The sequence below is a fragment of the Phodopus roborovskii genome, unplaced genomic scaffold, assembly GCF_943737965.1.
Source record: "Phodopus roborovskii unplaced genomic scaffold, PHOROB, whole genome shotgun sequence".
NCBI lineage: Eukaryota > Metazoa > Chordata > Mammalia > Rodentia > Cricetidae > Phodopus > Phodopus roborovskii.
In genome coordinates this window covers 32,509,599-32,528,169 of record NW_026126447.1, presented here as the reverse complement: position 1 = coordinate 32,528,169, position 18,571 = coordinate 32,509,599, and the positions used below count along the sequence as shown (strand labels likewise).

Here is an 18,571-nt window from a genome sequence, read left to right as displayed (position 1 = left end):
GTGAGAGGTGAGGGGGTACATCTGAGTCACTATGGCAGATTTTATCACCCCAGCTAGGGCTGATCCTGGAAGCTTCTTATTTTAATAAGAAAAAGAATTACACAGGGAATGATGTTTCCCTTTTTAAATTCTAGCCCAAGAACAAGGTGCCCCACATTTGTATTATGTTTCCTGGAGGCCACAGGAAATGTTTACATTGGAAGAAAGAGACAAGTGGCCTGCCACGAATGCTCTCCTGACCTAAGAGTCTGTCACCTCTCCACACACCTTCACCATTCACACAGGCACCATCACTGAACAAGGCCAAGAAACACAGTGGTGTCCAACACAATACATGCCTGTGAGAAGTTAAAAGGAAAAAAAAAGCAGAATTGTGCCTGGCACAGAGTATGAGCTCAGTAAATATTTCATAGATTAATTACCTAATGAATTCTAGCCTTGTGAGAAAGGAGTTCCAAACATACAGCAATTTCAAGGGCATACACATTTTCCCACTCTTAAACATAGCCCATCTTTCTCCACCATGGATAAGCCAAACACCAAATCCCACTAATACTCAGAAATTCTTATACTGGGCATTGCTATGGATCACTGATATATCTGAGACATTTTCAATCTTTTTGTAGCAAGATCCCAAAAGTTTCCCAGTAAGTCTAGAGTGGTGAATGAAACTGACATACTAAACACAATGGGAAAAGCTAATTTGGAATAGTAACTATTAGAAAGACATAAAGTCTATCATTCAAAGCCTCCTGGGCAATTCTTGCAGTCTAGACTTCATTTCTTAGGTCCTCAAGGTAGGTCACAGGCAATGCTAACCACCCTAAGGACTCCCCGAATCAGTGAGTCTGGGCTCTTGCCTGCTCATGTTGGCTCTTTGGCAACCTTCCTCACCATGCTATAACCGTTTATCAATCTTACATAACATTAACATTTAAGACAGGCATGCAAATAAAAATCCCACATCTGTTTTTAGCTTATTTAAGTTGTTTATTTACTGGTTTACTATTAATAATATTTTGGAGATACGGTCTATGATGACCTAGAACTCACCATGTAGCCAAGGATAACCTAGAACACTTGATCCATCTCTCATCCTCCTGAGTGCTGGAATTTCAGGCCTGGGCTACCACACCCTGCTTTTATGGTCATATGCATTTACATTAACTCCAGAAATTTCAAATTTCAAGCACCCATAAGAAGTATTACAGGTTTACAATCAGCATACGACTTAGTCTTGCCTAAGACTCACAAAAGACCATCATCTCTTCATGAAACCAACTCTGAATAGCCTAGACTATTTCCCTCCAAAAGTTCCTCAGGTTTCCAGGGGTTGTTTGTTTGTTTTTCTGATTGTCTCTGGGATGGGAACAGAACAATCCACAGAACACACACAGCCACTCCCTCCAGCAGCAGCCATGGCCTCCCACCCAAAGAGGAGGCTGATGAGGGCATGTGACTCAATCCAGCACCTCCTCTGTAAAGCTGCACCTTGGACAGAAGACAGCAAAAGCAAACAGCACGATAGGCCAGTGTCCAGCAGAGGCACCAAGCGGATGAACAGCCCAAGGTGCTCTGATCCCATAGGCCTTTCTCTCTCTCTCTCTCTTTTTAATTTTTATTTATTTTTATTTTATATTCATTGGTGTTTTGCTTACATGTGTGTTTGTGTGAGGGTGTCAGAACCCCTGGGACTGGAGTTATAGATAGTTTTGAGCTGCCACATGGGTGCTGGGGAAGACCCAGGTCTTCTAGAAGAGCAGCCGGTACTCTTAACTGCTGAGCCATCTCTCCAGCATCCCTCCCCCCAACCTCTACCCATAGGCCTTTCTAGCTTTGGATATTCAATGATCAGGGGGTGGTGGGAAGTGAAATATTTACAATACACAACCCCATGTCCAACAGACATACAAGTATCCTGAGACACTATAATAAATACTGCACATTTATAACAAAGAGATGATATAGCCAGCTAGATGCTTATTTCTCAGTTATCCATAGTCAGTAACTGCCAAGGCATTATGGCTTTTCAGTGATGTTTTTAATTCAACACAGTAACACGGAACTATAAAGACCATTTAAGCTAATTATATCAGGAATGGAGTTGGAGTAAATCGATGAATCAATCAATTCATTTGTGGATCGTTACTTCTGGCTATTCTTGGAGAAAGGAAGGAAGGAGGGGGGAGAGAGAGCGGGAGGGAGGGTGGGAGGAATAAAGAAAATGTTGGCCATCATATAGTAGAGTCAGTCTGTGTTGCTTCCTAGGATGGGCCTTATCAGTTCGACCACAGCTGAAGAGATTCTAAATTGCTTTATGACACACTTGGATTTTCTCCTGCTAATAATTCCTCCCTTCCTGCCTATGACTGGCAGGCTTCTTCCACAACGCAGTAATGTGGGACAGCTAATTATCTACCAATCCACCTTGCTATTCCGCACTTGGCAACTTTTATCTGCACAGGACAGCTGCACTCCGTGTGTTTGAAGTACCATGTCAGTCTCTGCTAATGCAACAAGACTTACATCCCTAATGATGTCTCCACACTTTGAAGCAACAACTCAAAGCCTAATTAAAAATTCAGATTCATTCTCACCAGCTTGCTGATTTCCTTTTTTAAACTGTCCCTCCACCAGAGCCTCAAAATATATTTTAAAATATTCCATGCAAAAATAATATAAACTATATTTTTAAAAATCGAAAAGAAATCAAGAAAAAAAGGGGTCTATACTCTCGGGCTGTGGTTGGAAGAGAACCAGAACACTGGTAGATAGGAATGGAGGGCACGGGCTTCTGCTCTGCAATCAGCACAAAGCATGGTACACCTAGGGAAACGGGGACCATAAGCCACTTTGCAGTGGATCCACTAGGTATTTGGAGGTGGGAGCTTTCAAACTGTAATTAACTGTGGGAAGTTTAAGGAGGAATCTGTTTTTGAACTGAGAAAAAGAAAGCAGGGTTTTAAAAAGATGTTTCAATAACAAATGCCATTTACGTTGTGTCATCACCAAGTCAAACTCCTCCAGAAATACTGCAATGTCCACTAAAAGCAAATGAAAGAATTTCATATTCCCAGTAACTAGGGGAAAGATCTAAGTCCTTTAATTCAATTTCAGAACAGAACTTTGCCTGAAATGACAGGTGACATTTCCTTCTGTGGCTTTTATATAAACAAGCACTAAAGGAATGTTGTTCTTCCCCTAACCTTTTTCTAATGCTTTGCCTTTTGTTATTGCATTTATGTTTTGTTGATTTACTTCTAGATGCACTGTTTTTATTTTTGCAGTGCTGGGTGTTGAACTAAGGACCTCGAGAATGCCAGACAACGGCTGGACCACTGAGCGCTGTTTCCAGTGCCACTTTCTCTTTTGACTAAAGAGTTAATTTAGTAGTAAGGGTTCACAACAGTAATCAGCAAGTAATCAATTACATTTGCTCCTTCAAAACAGTATCTAGCACTCTTAAGTCTCAGAGTCTCTGAACTTTCTTCTGTGGTTCACTGACTTTTAAGTACCAAGTGATAACTTAAAATCACCTAATCAGCCCCAAGCTAAACCATCACCTCCATGATCTCAACCATAAAGGGGCTAAACAGTTCCCAAAGGAGGAATGTTTGTGACTGAGTCAAACTTCCTTTCCCAATTCAAGGCAATGGGAAATGGGACTCCCACAATTTCAGGTCATGAGAGTGATCAGAAAGTCCTAAGACTGAGACTAGAGTCTACAGCTACAACATATCACCAGTAGGATCTCTGGTGAGCTAGTTTCTCACTGGTCTCTCTAGTGTCCAGTTAACAGACCACTTACAAATAAGAGCAATATATTTGACTGTCTCGGCCTTGGTACCCAGTGGTCAGACAGTGTGGGCAACAGAACATTATGGAGGGTAAGGCGGTTGCATCTGGTACTGTACTATCTTCTGGAAAGAAGCAGGCTCTCCTTGAACTGGGCCTTGGGATACAGGGAACAGAAATGGAGCAGGCCCTGGCAGGTGGTGTTGGCTATCACAGTCTTAAACTTCTTGGCTGAGGTTCCTATGTTCTAGGCATGCTCCAGATTCCAGATTCCTTTCCCTAAAACACATCATCTCCAACTGGTTGCCAAATGGGGTGAGATGCTGTCATTTATGCTTTAAAAAAAAAAAAAACCAGGAGGCTCCAATTTAAAAGATATATGGATATATTGGAAGATGTATTAGGAGATATGCAGTACTAGCCAAATCTTTAGGCTCTCATATATCCCTGCAGGAAGATCTACCCTAAATGACTCAACTGCTAAGACAATGGGTCCCTGTGGGAATCCACAGAATTGACTCCATTATATATATTCTGACTTAAAGTCAGAGAGCTTTTTTACCTGTCCTTGCTGCTCCAAGGTGAAACAACAAAAGATGCCTGGCCTAAGATGTAAATGTAACAGGATGCTTGGCCTAAGGTGTTACTAATGCATGTCCTGCCTAACAACAGAATACTTAACTCAGGATATAGTTACTTGATGCTTCAGGTATTGAGGAGGTAATTACTCTTTTCCTTGCATCATTGGAAGTCTTTGGCCTTCTCCCCTTCTTTTAATGGTGATTAAAAAAAAAAAAAAAAAAAAAAAAAAAAAGAACTTTGAACATTAAAATATGGGAAGATTCAGTATTTACTGAATGCCCTCCTGACCCTATCTTTTCTTTCTTGTTTGCTTCTTTCCTCAATTCACACTCCCTTTCTCAGGTAGGGACCCAGATTGGCTGGTGGGTCCTGACAGGTCTCCTGCTCTTTCAAGCTAGTAGGAGTAAGGTTGCTGGCACCTGTCAGAAATGAAGTCTTGACTGCTAAAAGATCCTAAGGGTCCCATGACTTGACCTCTGCCTCCTTGCCCAACCTATCCCATGCCCTTTCTTCCCTTCTCACTAAACTTCAAATCCTGAAGCCAGCTTTCTATTCTTCAACAGGAGCTTTCTGGGAAGGCCCCTCTTTGACCATCCAAACATTCTATTCATTTCAGGCCAGACCCTTTCCCCATCAGACAGTTAAATGTCCCCGACACCCTTCCTTCAAGTATCCAGAACACCTCTTAGAATTGTGTCACTTTGAATATTAACTGATATCTCAAGAGTGCCTGGCACAAAAGAAACACTAGAAAAGTATTTGCAGTCTATAACAGCAAGGAGCTCATCTCTCAAGGCTATCCACTTCAGAATGCTTCAATATCAAGAAGTTCTGCTTCATAACTACCCAGAAAGTGTCTTCCAGCAGGGTCTAAGAACACTTGCTGCTCTTACAGATAGGTAACTCAAGCGCAGTTCCCAGAACCCATGTCACAACTGTAACACCAGCTACAAGGGTTCCGGCTTCCAATGGTAGCCACATGCAAATATGACACAGACATAAGCATAAATGAATCAGGAAGGAAGGAAGGAAGGAAAGAAGGGAAGAAAAGAGGGAGGGAGAGAAAGGAAGAAGGAAGGAAGGAAGGGAAGAAAAGAGGGAGGGAGAAAAGGAGGAAGGAAGGAAGGAAGGAAGGAAAGAAGGGAAGAAAAGAGGGAGGGAGAAAAGGAGGAAGGAAGGATGAATGAATAAGGGTCTTCCCCATAACCTGCACACAGCACTGCCTTATCACCCAGAACCCACTGATCATTCTAACCCAGACACTACTAACCAGTGAGTGGCCTCTGGCTCAATCTTGCCTGCAGATGTGTTTGTCATGGCCTACACTATTTTAGTATTATTATTTTAATGTGAACCAATTGCCATCATTTTAAGAAGCAAGGCTTTTCTATATCTCCTGGAAAACAACATGATAGAATGATAACAACCTGGATAGTATCCCCATATTGCCTCCAGGCAACCAGAATGAGATCAGTAGGTCTGCCCTCCTGCAGCCCTGGCAATTCCTCACAGCTACTGTGTCCCACACCTCTCCTACTGACCTGCACCCAGCCCACTTCCTTCCTTCTGCCCAACTGACCTTAGGCAACATTAGATGTGGCAACCCTGAAAGCATCTGAATCACAATCATGGCAATTCTTTCCATTATGTCTTGACAACCTAAGTAGGTTCAGCCTCCTAAGGAGAGGACTTATGGAAAAGATGCTGGACACCCCTTACTCCTGCATCTCTCAGTTGCCAATTCTGTGATGAGGCAAGCAGTCACAGACTACTCAGAAAGCAGATATACGGGGCAGCTCTTCCCCCTTAGTCCTCAAAGGTCTCCCACTTAACAGCTTATCTTACCCCCAAATCATTCTGGAAACACAGTGTGCAGATGAGGTTCACACTAGGGCAAAGCACATGTGACCACACTACATCCAACCACGAGAAAACAAGAAACCTCTCTCACAGCCTCGTAGGAAAACAGGTCTGAAAACAAGGGGCAAGAAAATGTTACTAGGGGGAGACCCAGAGGTTTTCTATCCAGAAGGCTGGCAGCTGGGCAAAAGTACTAGCTATTTAAAATTCTATACAACAGGGAACCAAAAGAAAGAAAAGACTGTTATCAAATATTCAAGATGATAAAGAATTAAATTCTAATGCAATTTAAAATGTTACAAACAAAACGGCAGCATGTAGCGGCAGCGTGGAGGATTTGTTTCCTATCACCTGGGGGAAAGGAAGAGCAGGTGCAGGCAGCAGCAAAACCAGCCTGACCACTCACTAGTGGTCACCAGCTGTTTCCGCTGGGGGCAAGAGATGTGTGCACTCTTGCATTATTTTCTTTGGTTTCGTACATTTTTAAAAAGACCACTTTGCAATAGCAAGTTTAAGAGTAAATAAATAACTACAGATTGTACAGCTAGTACTTTCTTCAGAAACCTCAGAGGGTGGTTTGGCAGCACATGCTCGAGGTCTGTACATGATACCCAGAAAACTCAGGAGCAGCAGCATGGCCATTTTGAAAACCCCCATATCAGAGGATGACATGAGCACTTGGCTCTGGCAGGAGCTACAGGCTTGTGCAGACCACGCCCTTATATTTGTTTATTGAATGCTCTTCTGCAGGGTTCTGTCCTAGTCTGGTTTTGATTTGGTTTAGAGTTTTTGCTGTTGTTTTTTTCTTGAAAATATACCACCATCCCCCCATGAACCACATGAAATGAGAAGGCACTGAAGTTCAGATGGGTATAATAACATTTGGGAAGAAGTTACACAACTAATAACTGGCTGAGTCAAAACTACTGTCACTGTTAACCCCATGATATTCTGAGGGTCAGAGGATTCTTACAGAATCCAAGAAGAGCCACAATGACTTTCACTCCACCTCCTAGCAAAAGTGGAGTTTTGGAAGGCTCTCACCTAACCCACCCACTTAGGCTAAAGGAATCAACTTGGCAAGCAGCAACCAGAAATAGCACCGACATGTTATGAAGTGTGAAACCATGGCCTTCCCCTTCCCAAGCCCAAGTACAACTCAAGCAGGGCTGGCAAGGAAACTAACGAATGCAAGGCATGAAGCCAGCCAAGGCAGGCATTAGTGCAGAGGAAGTCCAGCCAGTACTAAGACAACAGCAGTCAGCAAAAGTCATTCAATATGTTTTTCCTTGAGCTCATTCTTAAGTTCAAGTTCAACTCACAGTCACCTATAACGGTTCTGTTTTCTTCTCCGAGCATTCAATTCTAGAAGGAAGAAAGAACAACTTCCCCACTAAGATTTTATACACAAACACACAAACTAGTCCACAGTGTTTGCAAATATTTTCCTCTAAAATAGTGTGTAGTATTTAAACACCCATTTAAATCATTCAAAACCAGGTTATGCCTAGGGTGGTATACAAATTAGAGAAAAATATAGACCTCACCTAAGTATGACTGAATCAGCTTTTGCTTGCAGTCTAGTCCCAGAGACATCTATGACCAGTCACCACAGATGTGTGGCCAAAGAGATGCGATGCCACACAGGATCCACAAAGAGGTGGAGTCAGAGCCAGCCTTCTCATGAAAGCTACCCAGCATCCTCATCCAATGCCAGCAAAGAGATGAGCAATGCCTGAGGACCACTGATCTGCTCACCATTGAGGTTGCTGCCTCTGTCTAGGAACATTTCACTACAGAGGCCAAATTAGCTAACTTCCTTGACCACCACAGGAACAGAGCAAGGCTGTTCTGTGGCCCTGTGATATCCTGCCCCCCCAACACTTGTCAGTACCTTTCAAGGCCTCTAGACCTTACCAAACCATCCGTCCCTATCCTCCTGCTTCCTTTAGCATCTACTCCTATCACCAGCTGAGAGAGACTAGGATAGGAGTAGGAGTTGGGGCCAGGCCTTGGTCACATTTTATCACCAACAAAGTCTAATCCAAGACCTCCCGGAGAAGAAGCCCTCTATTCCAACCTTGTTAGACGCACAAAAATGAGCAACAGTTTGTGGGGCTCCTGCACTGCTGTCTTGCTGCACAGGTGGCTTCCCTGTCACTGGAAGCTATGCGCACTGTTTGCTGCACTGTTGTTGATGGACACCTCTGCCTACCCAGGCCCTTCTATTCCTGACATCATCCTGTTTGTTCTGGCTGCTCTAATGGAGATGGAGCTCCAACTTGCACTTGGGATATTTTTTTCCGGAAAGGAATGCCCTCCCTCTTTCTCTTCCCAGGCCCCATGCAGCAGCTGTCCGACCAACCTGCTGCTATGTCTGCCAAGTTCACAGCAAGTGTGCCCGGCCCAGAAGAGCTAACACCAAGGCGGGCACACTGGCCCCAAGCCAGACCCTCGCTGTTAGGAAGCCTCAATTGTCATATAATGTTAAGTGGGCTTATAAAATGCCTGGTGAAATAGCTCCCAGGGTAGATGCGCCTTCTAACAAGCAGGCACTGGAGAGTAAGCATTTTACCTGTGCAATCTTACCTCTTCTTCAAGGCCGGCCATTCTCAACCATCCTAATGCTGCAACCCTTTATTACAGTTTCTCAGGTTGTAGTGACCCCCACCCCATAAAATTGTTTTCGTTACTTCATAACTATAATTTTGCTTCTGTTGTGAGTCATAATGTAAACATCTGTGTTTTCCAATGGTCTTAGGCAAACCCCTGTGAAGGGGTCATTTGGAAAACCCCAAAAGGGTAGTGACCCTCAGGTTGAGAACCAGTATTTAAGGCAAACCCCCTTAAAAGGCAATGTGGGAATGAGTATATTCTTGTAATTCCCTAAACACCTAACAGATTTAAAAAAAAAAAAAAAAAAAAAAAAAAAACTACCACATCCATGAACACTTCTCAGGCACAGTTTCTTCGTGATAGATGTGACATCACATAGTGATAGCCTTCCTGTGTTTGGTCCCATCCAAGCCACACAGCAGATCACCCACTGCACAAAGGGGCTCCTCTGGAACCCCGATCTCCAGTACACCCATGGGGCTCCTTTCACTGTGTGTCACCATTCAACCACAGCTTGTTGCATAAATGAATAAGCAGAAACAAGTCTCCCTGGCACCACCCCTTTCTGCTCCCCAGACCCCAGCATTGAAGGCTTCAGTTGGCCAGACTCCCGAGGAGACAATGATTGGGTTTCTGACTTCTACCCGTGATCTATGCTATCTGCTGTCAGAGAGGCAGTATTCAGATGCAGCTTCCCAGTAAAACTGATTAGTGTAAGTCACATCCTTTAAAAATCGGGGACCAATATTTAAAAAGGAGCAGCAACAAAAACCATCAAAACAAAAACATGAGTAGGTAACCCCAGTTGGAAAACTTTTCTGAGAAAATCTGTGAGACAGACTGCTTTTCAGCCTTCCCTATGAGCAAGCACAAGATCTATGGCATGGGAAACCGTAGCACTGAAAGGCTGCTTTGCCTTTGTGAGTTTCCCGGGTCCAGCCTCCTGTGAGTGTGTGCTGCTATTGGAGCTCCAGTAACACAACGGGCCTCACTGGGAAGCTACTTTCCAATTTTTCAAAACGAAGAGTTGCTTTTGGAAAACTTCAGCAGTGAAACAACTTAAAAAGTCTGGGAACTTAGAAATTAACAGGTCTACAGATGGTTTCTCATAAAATGCCAAGGTTAAATAAATGGAGTCAATCACTTCACTAGGGCTCGGATGGAAGCAGACACTCTTTTCCTGCAAAGGGACAAAACCTTGATGTCTCAGTGTGTGTGTGTGTGTGTGTGTGTGTGTGTGTGTGTGTGTGTGTGTGTGTAAGTCATCCAGCTCAAGTTAGCATCCACATAGGCCATTTGTCCCTGGAGCACCGAACCCACATTCCAGAACAGAGGGTACACCATCTTCATTTTGGGCAATGGGCCCACGTTCATTTCAAATTCACTGAACAAAGCTGAAAGTTCACAAGTTCTATGCTGACAGACAAAAATCTAACTGGCATTGGGTTTATTATGCACAAGTACTTCCCCCAAACTTGGCAGTCCAGCTACATTCAAAGGAGACTCTTCCTGCAATTTCCCAGATAGAAACAAGTGGCAGATCAATGCAATGCTCAAGAAGAGGAATTTAAATACAGTAAGCACCTCTCTTTCAAAAAAGGAGAGAAGCCAGACAAAACCCTGACCACAGGAGGTCCCTTTCCACAATGAGGCTGCAAAGGTGTTAGAAGGAGGCCAGTTGGGAGGGGATAAAGGACCATTTGGGCACACACACCCCCACTGACCCAAGCTTTTTTCCTGAAGTGTCTAAAGTGTCTCCCTACCAGAATGACAATGTGTCAGGGTCAGATTTCACCTTTTGTCAAGGACCAGGGTGAGAAACAGTAAAACTGCCGCCAGGATCTTAGAAATAGCAAGACTAAAGGAAGGGGAGGGGTGCCATCTCCCGTCCTAGCCTAGAGATGGGGTGAAGATGGCAAAGGCCGCCTAATCCTGAAAGCAAAACCTCAAATTGCCACACATGAAATCCCTTTTGCTAAAAGAGGATCCTCTGTGGGAAAACGCAATCCTGTTTGTGTCTAAATGAATGCATTCGCCAATGTAAAGCAAACCTGGAAATCTTTCCTTGCTTCCCCAAGCTCTTCCACTCCTAGGTCAGAGGGAGTCAGGAACCAGAAAATGCACACGGAAGAAATTAAAATTGAACCTAAATCTAAAAAAGGTGGTATGAAGTAATCGAAAGGTGCACTTTAAAAGAGTAGCTGTTGTCGTGGAAATAAAAAAGAATCCCCCTCTGTTGCATGTCAGGCCCGGGTTTCTGCAAATAAATTAAAATTTACCCTCCCAGCGAAGCTATCATGCCACCTCAGAAAAGCCAGGTTGGAGAAGATCTATGGAACTTGCTTTAAGCAAATTGCAACCTCTTAGCAGGCCAGAGTGCGGGTTTAAAAAGAAAGCAACCTGAATCCCAAAGAGAAGCAAAGCACCTCGCCTGTGGGAGGTGGACTGGTCACTCTAGGTTCAAAATCAGAAACCTATTGAGAACACATTCCTAAAAACTTGGGTCTTTCTAAGACCAATTCCGTCACCATTACTGCAGAAATGGAGAGTACAGAGAGCTAGACTGACTGGTTTCATACTCGGAATGTCATCTCATCAGTTCCTAATTGAGTGGGCCTTCTTTTCCAAGAAGAGAATAACGGCGCGATAGGATCTCCAGGTGGTTGCTGTCTAGCAATTTTTATAACTGTGGGTTATTAGTAGCATCGTCAGAAATCCTTATCAGCCGAAGGCAATTAATCTACGACCCTGGAAAGGCCGAAACCGTAAACACGCTGGGAAAAATGGAAGCCCTATTCACCTTGTCCTTCCTCCTCCCTGCAAAGGCACACACAAACCAAAAATTACACAGCGGACAGCACGCGACCGAGAACCGCAAGAAGAGAAAGCGACAAAAAGAGTCCCTACGGGACTGGAGCTGGGGATCTGCCAGGCCGGTCCGTCCCCTCCCCCAAAGCGGCGGGGCAGGGAGAACAAGCCCTTGCTGGGCAGCCGGGACCCTGGCAGTCGGACAATCTACCTTTCCTCTCTCGCCCACCCGTGCGCCAGGACACTGAGAGGTTTCAAAGGGGCGGGGTGGAGGGGGCTTGGAGAATGTCCGGAGTCGGGCGGGACGAGCTGCCTTGGGATGGGGACACAAAGAGGGAAAAGGAGTTTGCAGGAGTGACGGGTGAAAACAAATCTGCGAAGGAAGAGAGTGAATACTGGGGAAGGAGATGCGTGCAGAGCAAAGAATCCTTAGTCAACATAATGGGGCCGGGGCCAAGGAGAGGAGGGCTGTGCTGTGTTAAGTGGGTGAGGGGCAGAGGCTCTGCAGAGGAGGGCAGCCGCTGATGAGTACACGGGACAGGACTCGATGTGGAAGAGTCTGCAGGAGACCAGGAGTCCCACAGACTGCAACAGTGCTCATTGCAATGCCCTGGGCTCTGTGCAGGGAGAAAGCACTGCCAAGTGGTGCGGCGCGAAGAGGGTCGCTTACCTGCATGGTGACTACCCCCAGCTCCTCGGCCGCCAGCCTCCGCATCTGGCTCGCCAACACTTGTGCTTCGTCCAGGATGGAGACCTCGGCGTCCGCCACGGCGCCCAGGATCCAGCAAGCCACTAAGCAGAGTAGCCAGAGGGGCGGCCGCGAGGCCCCAGGCCAGCCAGGGCAGCGGGGACAGCGGCGGACCAGAGGGGTCGGCCTCACGGTCCTCTCTTCCTTGGGCTCGCGGGCCATGCCGCCTCCGGCCACTCCCCGCCGACCGGCTCCGGGCGCTGGCCCCGGGAGGCGCAGCCCGCCAAACTTTCCTGTCTCCTGCGCTCCCGGCTTCGCGGCTCGGCGGCGGTGGCTGGCAAACTTAGGGGGCGCCCGGCTGCAGCGCGGGCGCGCGGGCGGTCACCATCGCTCGGCGACGGCGGCTCCGAGACCGTGGCGCCCGAAGGCCGGGGCGGCTGGGAGCCCGGGCGGAGCCCCGCCGCCTTCGCTTCCCGGAGTCCCGGCGCAGCCCGGAGACGGCGACCGCACTGCCAGTGCTGGCGCGGCGGCGCGGCTGGCGCGGTCTCCCGGCGAGGAGGGAGAGGGAGGTTTAAAAGATCCAAGTGAGAGAAGAGAAAGGAAAGAAAGCGGCTGGGGAAAGGGAGGTGTCTGGTGCCACCACGCTGCGCTCCAGCTCCGTACACTTCCCGGCTCCGCCGCTGCCGCGGCTGCGGTGATTTATGGAAGAGGAGGGAGGCGGGGAAAGTCCCGCGCTTGCCCCTCCTCTCCTTCGCTTGCACCGGGCGACGCCCTGGGACTCTGGGGGGGCCCGGGACGCTAGGGACCTCGCTTCCACAGGACCCTCCTGACCTGGAAAGGAGACTACTGGGACCTTCTCAGAGCTGGCCAAGCGATCTCGAGCCTCTCTCCCTGCCTCGGCCCACTCAGGGGATCTCGGGTCCCACGCGTTACAGGTTCTACCCACCCTCCACCCAAAGTCCCTTTTAAGTTCGAGAACTCTGGTTTCCTGCCTGATTTAGAGATCTGGGAAGGAGGCAACTGCCTTTTGAGGCTTAACTCTCTTTCCTCGATGTTATTAGCAACAATAGCTCGCCCTCGTGGGCGCAGCGGACTAGGTTTGTAACCAGCTATTGTGTGCCCAGCACTGTACTCTGGGGTCTACATCCAGTGAATGTGACTGGTTATCCTTTAATCCCAGGTACCTTGATACCGAATTTTTAGGTAACAAACACTGAGGTTTAGGGAGTTGCGACAAACAGCTGAAGGTCATCCAGAGACGAGAGACGACCCAGAGTTTAAGCACAAGCATTACTTTCAGGCCTTTGCTCTGACCTTACACTGGGTTCTGTCTGTCTCTCTATGGAAATCCATTTGACTCCATTACAAGCAAAAATAAAAAGAAGGCTGAGGCGGAGTTCGTAGCACCCACCTGCTCTCCTAAGCATGGGTGGGCACAGCTAATTTTCCCCTTCTCTATTGACTCCTGGATCAGACTCCCTGAGAACCACTATATGGAGACAAGTGGGCGGCACTATGTGTGCTGGAGGGTGGATCTAAGTGTCTGAATTTGCTCCTTCTAGGGTTCTAGAAATTAGAGCCATGGGTAGGCAGATGTGGTAGTTTAAATGAGAAGCCCCGCCCCCCGTGCTCATATGTTTGGGTACTCGGTCCTCAATTGGTGGGAGTGTTTGGGGAAAATTAGGAGGCGTGGCCTTGTTGGAGGAGGTGAAGCCATTCCCAATTAGCTCTGTGCCTCATGTTTGTGTCTCAAGATGTGAGATGTCTGCTACTGCTCCAGCAACATGCCTGCCTGTTGTCCTGCTCCCCGCCATGGTCATGGATTGGAACTCTCTGGAACCATGAACCACAAATTAAACGATTTCTTTTATAAGTTGTCTTGGTCGTGGTATCCTAGGACTAACTGCCTGAGGCAGTGCAGGAAAAGAAACCATATTTAGTGTCTGTTATGTGGTAGTAACGTCTTCCAGTTTTTCTTTGGTTACAAGAATTCAGTATTAAGAACTGACCTTATGGGCTAAAGAGAGGACTCAGTAAGACATCCACCAGGTACAAGCAAGAGAACCAGAGTTTAGATCCCCAGCAAAAGCCAGGCATCATGGTGTTTTTCTAACAAGGTGTAGGATGAGGGGATGGCAGAGATGGATGAACCCAGCACAGCCAATCTGAACTCTGGGCTCAGTGAAAGACCCTACCACAAAATAAAATAAAATAAAATAAAATAAAATAAAAATGGAGAGTGATTGAGGTCAACTTCTAGTGTCCTCTGCCCTCTTCTACCACCTCCTGTCAAGCATAAGAAAACACTTATATGCAACTCCTTTTAGAACCCATCTTCCCTCACTGGGATCAGTTCCCCAATTCTAAATCCCCCAATTTGTATGGTTTCTGTCATTTTAGCAAATGATTTCATTATGTGGCCATTATGCCAGTCTCCTCCCAATGTTGGCAGGATCATTATTTACTGTGATATTTATGAAGTTTGTTTTGCCAAGTGGGCTTCTTTAATGCCAAATCCTGTCACCTCTATATCATCTAAACAGATACATAGGTCCTGGGAAATGGGGTAAAGAGGCTGTTTGTTTTGAGCTGTTGTTGGATCATGGAATATGCACATTATACTCTCATTCCTATAAGTCTTAGGTACTAGCATTGGCTACAAGGAAACTACTGAGATGATGACTCTTGTTTCCTAGAGTTCTAACAAATATTCAGGAAAGAACATGAGACATTCTTATCTAACCAATGGGGGGAACCAATGGTTATTTGCTCAAGGTAAAATAAATAAACAAATAAAAGTTTCAGATGGCAGTCCCATCTTCAGACTGGTAGTTTGATGTCAGAGAGAATATGTATACACACTGTCCTAGTTACATTTCTAGTGCTGCAATAAACTCCACAACCCAAAGCAACTGGAGGACAAATGGATTTATTGGGCTTGCATATCCCAAGTCCTCTGCAGTAAGCCAGGGCAGGAGCTGGTAGGCAGGAAATGAAACAGAAGCCATAAAGGTGAGCTGCTTACTTGCCTGCTCCCCATGGCTTGCTCAGTTTGCTTTTCCAGGGGAGGAGAGTTTGAGACAGGGTTTGTCTGTCCTAGGCTGTCTAGGCCGTAGCTGTCCTAGGACTCACTCTGTAGACCAGGCTGGCCTTGAAGTCACACAAATTACCTGCTTCCACCTTCCAAGTGCTGGGATTAAAGGCATGCACCACCACTGCCCTGCTTAGTTTGCTTTGTAAAATGTATTTATTTATTTGTTTGTTTATTACATGCATTGATGTTTTGCCAGGGGTCAGGTCCTCTGGAATTGGAGTGTTGTGAGCTGCCATGTGGGTGCTGGAAATTAAACTGGGGGCCTCTGGAAGAGCAGCCAGTGCTCTCAATTGCTGAGCCTTCTCTCCAGCCTTTAGTTGGCTTTTTAATGTACCCTAGGACAACCTGTCCAGGGATAGTCCAGCTCCTTCTGTATCAATCATTAATCAAAGAAACACCCCCATAGATTTGTTCAAAGGCCAAATTGATGAAGTTTTTTTCCTTTTAAGATTTTTTTTTTTTACAATTAAGATTTCATCTTCCCAGGTATGTCTAGGTTTGTGACAAGCTGACAAAAAAACAAACAAAAACAAACCAGTACACATACATAGTGTTCAAAGAGTATCAATTAATAAACAACTACTCCTTAATGTTTTCAGTGTGTATCAGTGAAGCCATCTATTTATTGACCTCGTGTCAGCATTAAAAAAAGGTTTTATGATAAGGCAACTAATCAGAACAAGATGGACGGGTGACATCAAGGTTACCCTCATACCTGGAGCAAAATGTTTGCTAGAACAAATCTTCATTTTGTTTGGTTTTGGTTTTTCAAGACAGGGTTTCTTTGTGTAGCCCTGACTATCCTGGAACTTGCTCTGTAGACCAAGCTGGTCTCAAAGTCACAGAGATCCACCTGCTTCTATCTCCCTAGTGCTGGGATTACAGGAGGCATGCACTACCACTGCCCAACAAATCTTTATTCTCAAACATTGTATTATGATGTACCACGATGGGAGCCAGGTGTGGTGGAGCATGCCTTTAATTCTACCACTCCAGGAACAGAGGCTAGGATTACTGCACATAGTGGTGATCTGTATAGCAAGACCTTGCATCAGGACTACTACAGCAGTAGCAATAATGGAGCAGGAGCGCATGGCAACCATCATGCCCATTATACATATATTAGGAAATACAGAGTCAGGTGTTTATGTGTGTACATATGCTTATATATCCACAGGTATATGTGACACAGATCACAGATATGCATCTCTGTGCCTTTTTATTCATGCATATTTAATCATAGAATATATACATGCAGTGTGTGTGTGTGTGTGTGTGTGTGTGTGTGTTTGCACAGTTACATATAACAAGTGTGTGGACAAAATGTGGATTTGGATTCCAAGAGCTATCATTACCACGTGAATCACCTGTGCAAATCACAGTTTCTCTTAGCCTCTGTTTCTGTATCTATATAATGCAAACTATACTTCCCAGGGTTTTTGTGGTCAGGCAAATGTGCTCCTTAGCATAGCCCATACTAGACGTAAGGGAAGAAATATCTTGAGTGAACTCAAATAGGCAACCAGAAAGATGCTTGAGGGGAATGCAGAGACTTTGCTCCTGACAGAATACCACCCAAATCCAAATTAACTTGACTTCAGGAGAGTATTATTTCAGATTCAGTGGAGACTTCTTCCCTTTTGTCCAGATGTAACTGACACTAAAGGTCAAAGTCCTATCATTCAGTCTATAAATAGCTGTGTAGCTATTTGAAATAATGTGGAAATGAAAGAAAGAGAAGAAGAATGGTAAGAGGGTCATAGCTGTTTGGAGAAGAATGTAGATCGCTACAGCACACACAACATGGAGCTTCATGGGTGTCCAACAGCAAACATTTTCTCTTACTGTTTCTCCAAGTCATGTAGGGACTGTGACCGCCTTGTTCATTGTCACAGAGCCCAGTACAGTTTCACACACAGAGTCAAACACCAGGAAATGTTTTACACACACACACACACACACACACACACACACACACACACACACACACCTGCAACAAAAGGAAGAAAATAGGGCAGGAATGTGGCTCGGTTGGTATAGTGCTTGCCTAGCATATCTGAAGTTTTACACTTAAGCCAGCACTGCATAAACTGGGCATGGGGCACATGCCTGTGACCCCAGCATTTGGGAGGCTGAAGCAGGATATCAGAGGTTCAACATCATCCTAAAATATGTGATTTCTAGCCCAGCCTAGGCTGGGTGAAACCCTGTCTCAAAATAAATAAAAGGAAGGAGAAAAGGGAAGAGCAAAGGAACAGTGGAGAAGAAAGGAAGGGTGGACCAAGCCATGGATCCTAACCATGCACAAGAAGATTCACGAACAGTTTTGTCCTTGGACTGAAGAAGATAGAACCAGAAGTTCTCATCCAACTGGCCACTCATCTGTATTTGGGAGGCTCAAAGCCACTTCAGTGATAGGCCACTTCATGAAACTCACTAGCCAACAGGCTCTCCACCAAAGACCTCTCTGCTGAACTGTCATGGGAAGCCCTTGTTCAGATTTCCACAAATGTGATGTGGCATCTCCAAGACACCATGAGTCCCGTTCACATGTGCGGAGGTCACAGTGAGGCCCTCATGTTCAAAGCAATACCTGACCACAACTACACTGAATAGTAAACTCCAGAAGCAGAACTGGGTCTCTGAGCATAGAAATGAGTTCTTTAATTCCAACACTTGGAAGGCAGAGACAGGCAGATTGTGAATTCAAGGCCAGGATGGTCTACAGAGATAGTTCCAGGACAGGTTCCAAAGCTACAGAGAAACTCTGTCTCAGAAAAGAAGAAAAGAGATAGAGAGTGCTCACTCCTTAACATCTACAAAGCAGTGGATCTCCGCAGGCATAGCTCACTGTAAAGTAGAAAGACCAAATCCTGGAGCATAGACATTCCTCAGTTTCTACATTCTTTCTATTGGCTGGCACAAATCATCTAATGAGGGACTAGTAAAAATGGATCAGTGGTAACTGGCAGGAGTTACTGAGGTCCCACCATGTACACAGCATATCATTTGTAAATACTTAACATGCATCCTCTGCCCTATCATTTAACATCACAACAGAGAAGACAAGATTAACAGGGTTTTAAACAGAAGAAACTGAAGCTCCAAAGTATTACAGACTTCGACCC

The 18,571-nt window shown here is 45.6% G+C and overlaps 1 protein-coding gene across 1 annotated transcript in view; it reads right to left on the bottom strand.

Annotated features, from left to right (window-relative positions):
• Nucleotides 1-13,056, bottom strand: part of Cachd1 (cache domain containing 1) — a 211,927-nt gene extending 198,871 nt beyond the window's left edge. The window contains exon 1 of the mRNA XM_051188233.1: nt 12,332-13,056. Coding sequence (XP_051044190.1) covers nt 12,332-12,571 — 240 coding nt within the window. The 5' untranslated portion in view covers nt 12,572-13,056. The remainder of the gene's footprint in view (nt 1-12,331) is intronic.
• Between the last annotated feature and the right edge of the window lie 5,515 nt (nt 13,057-18,571).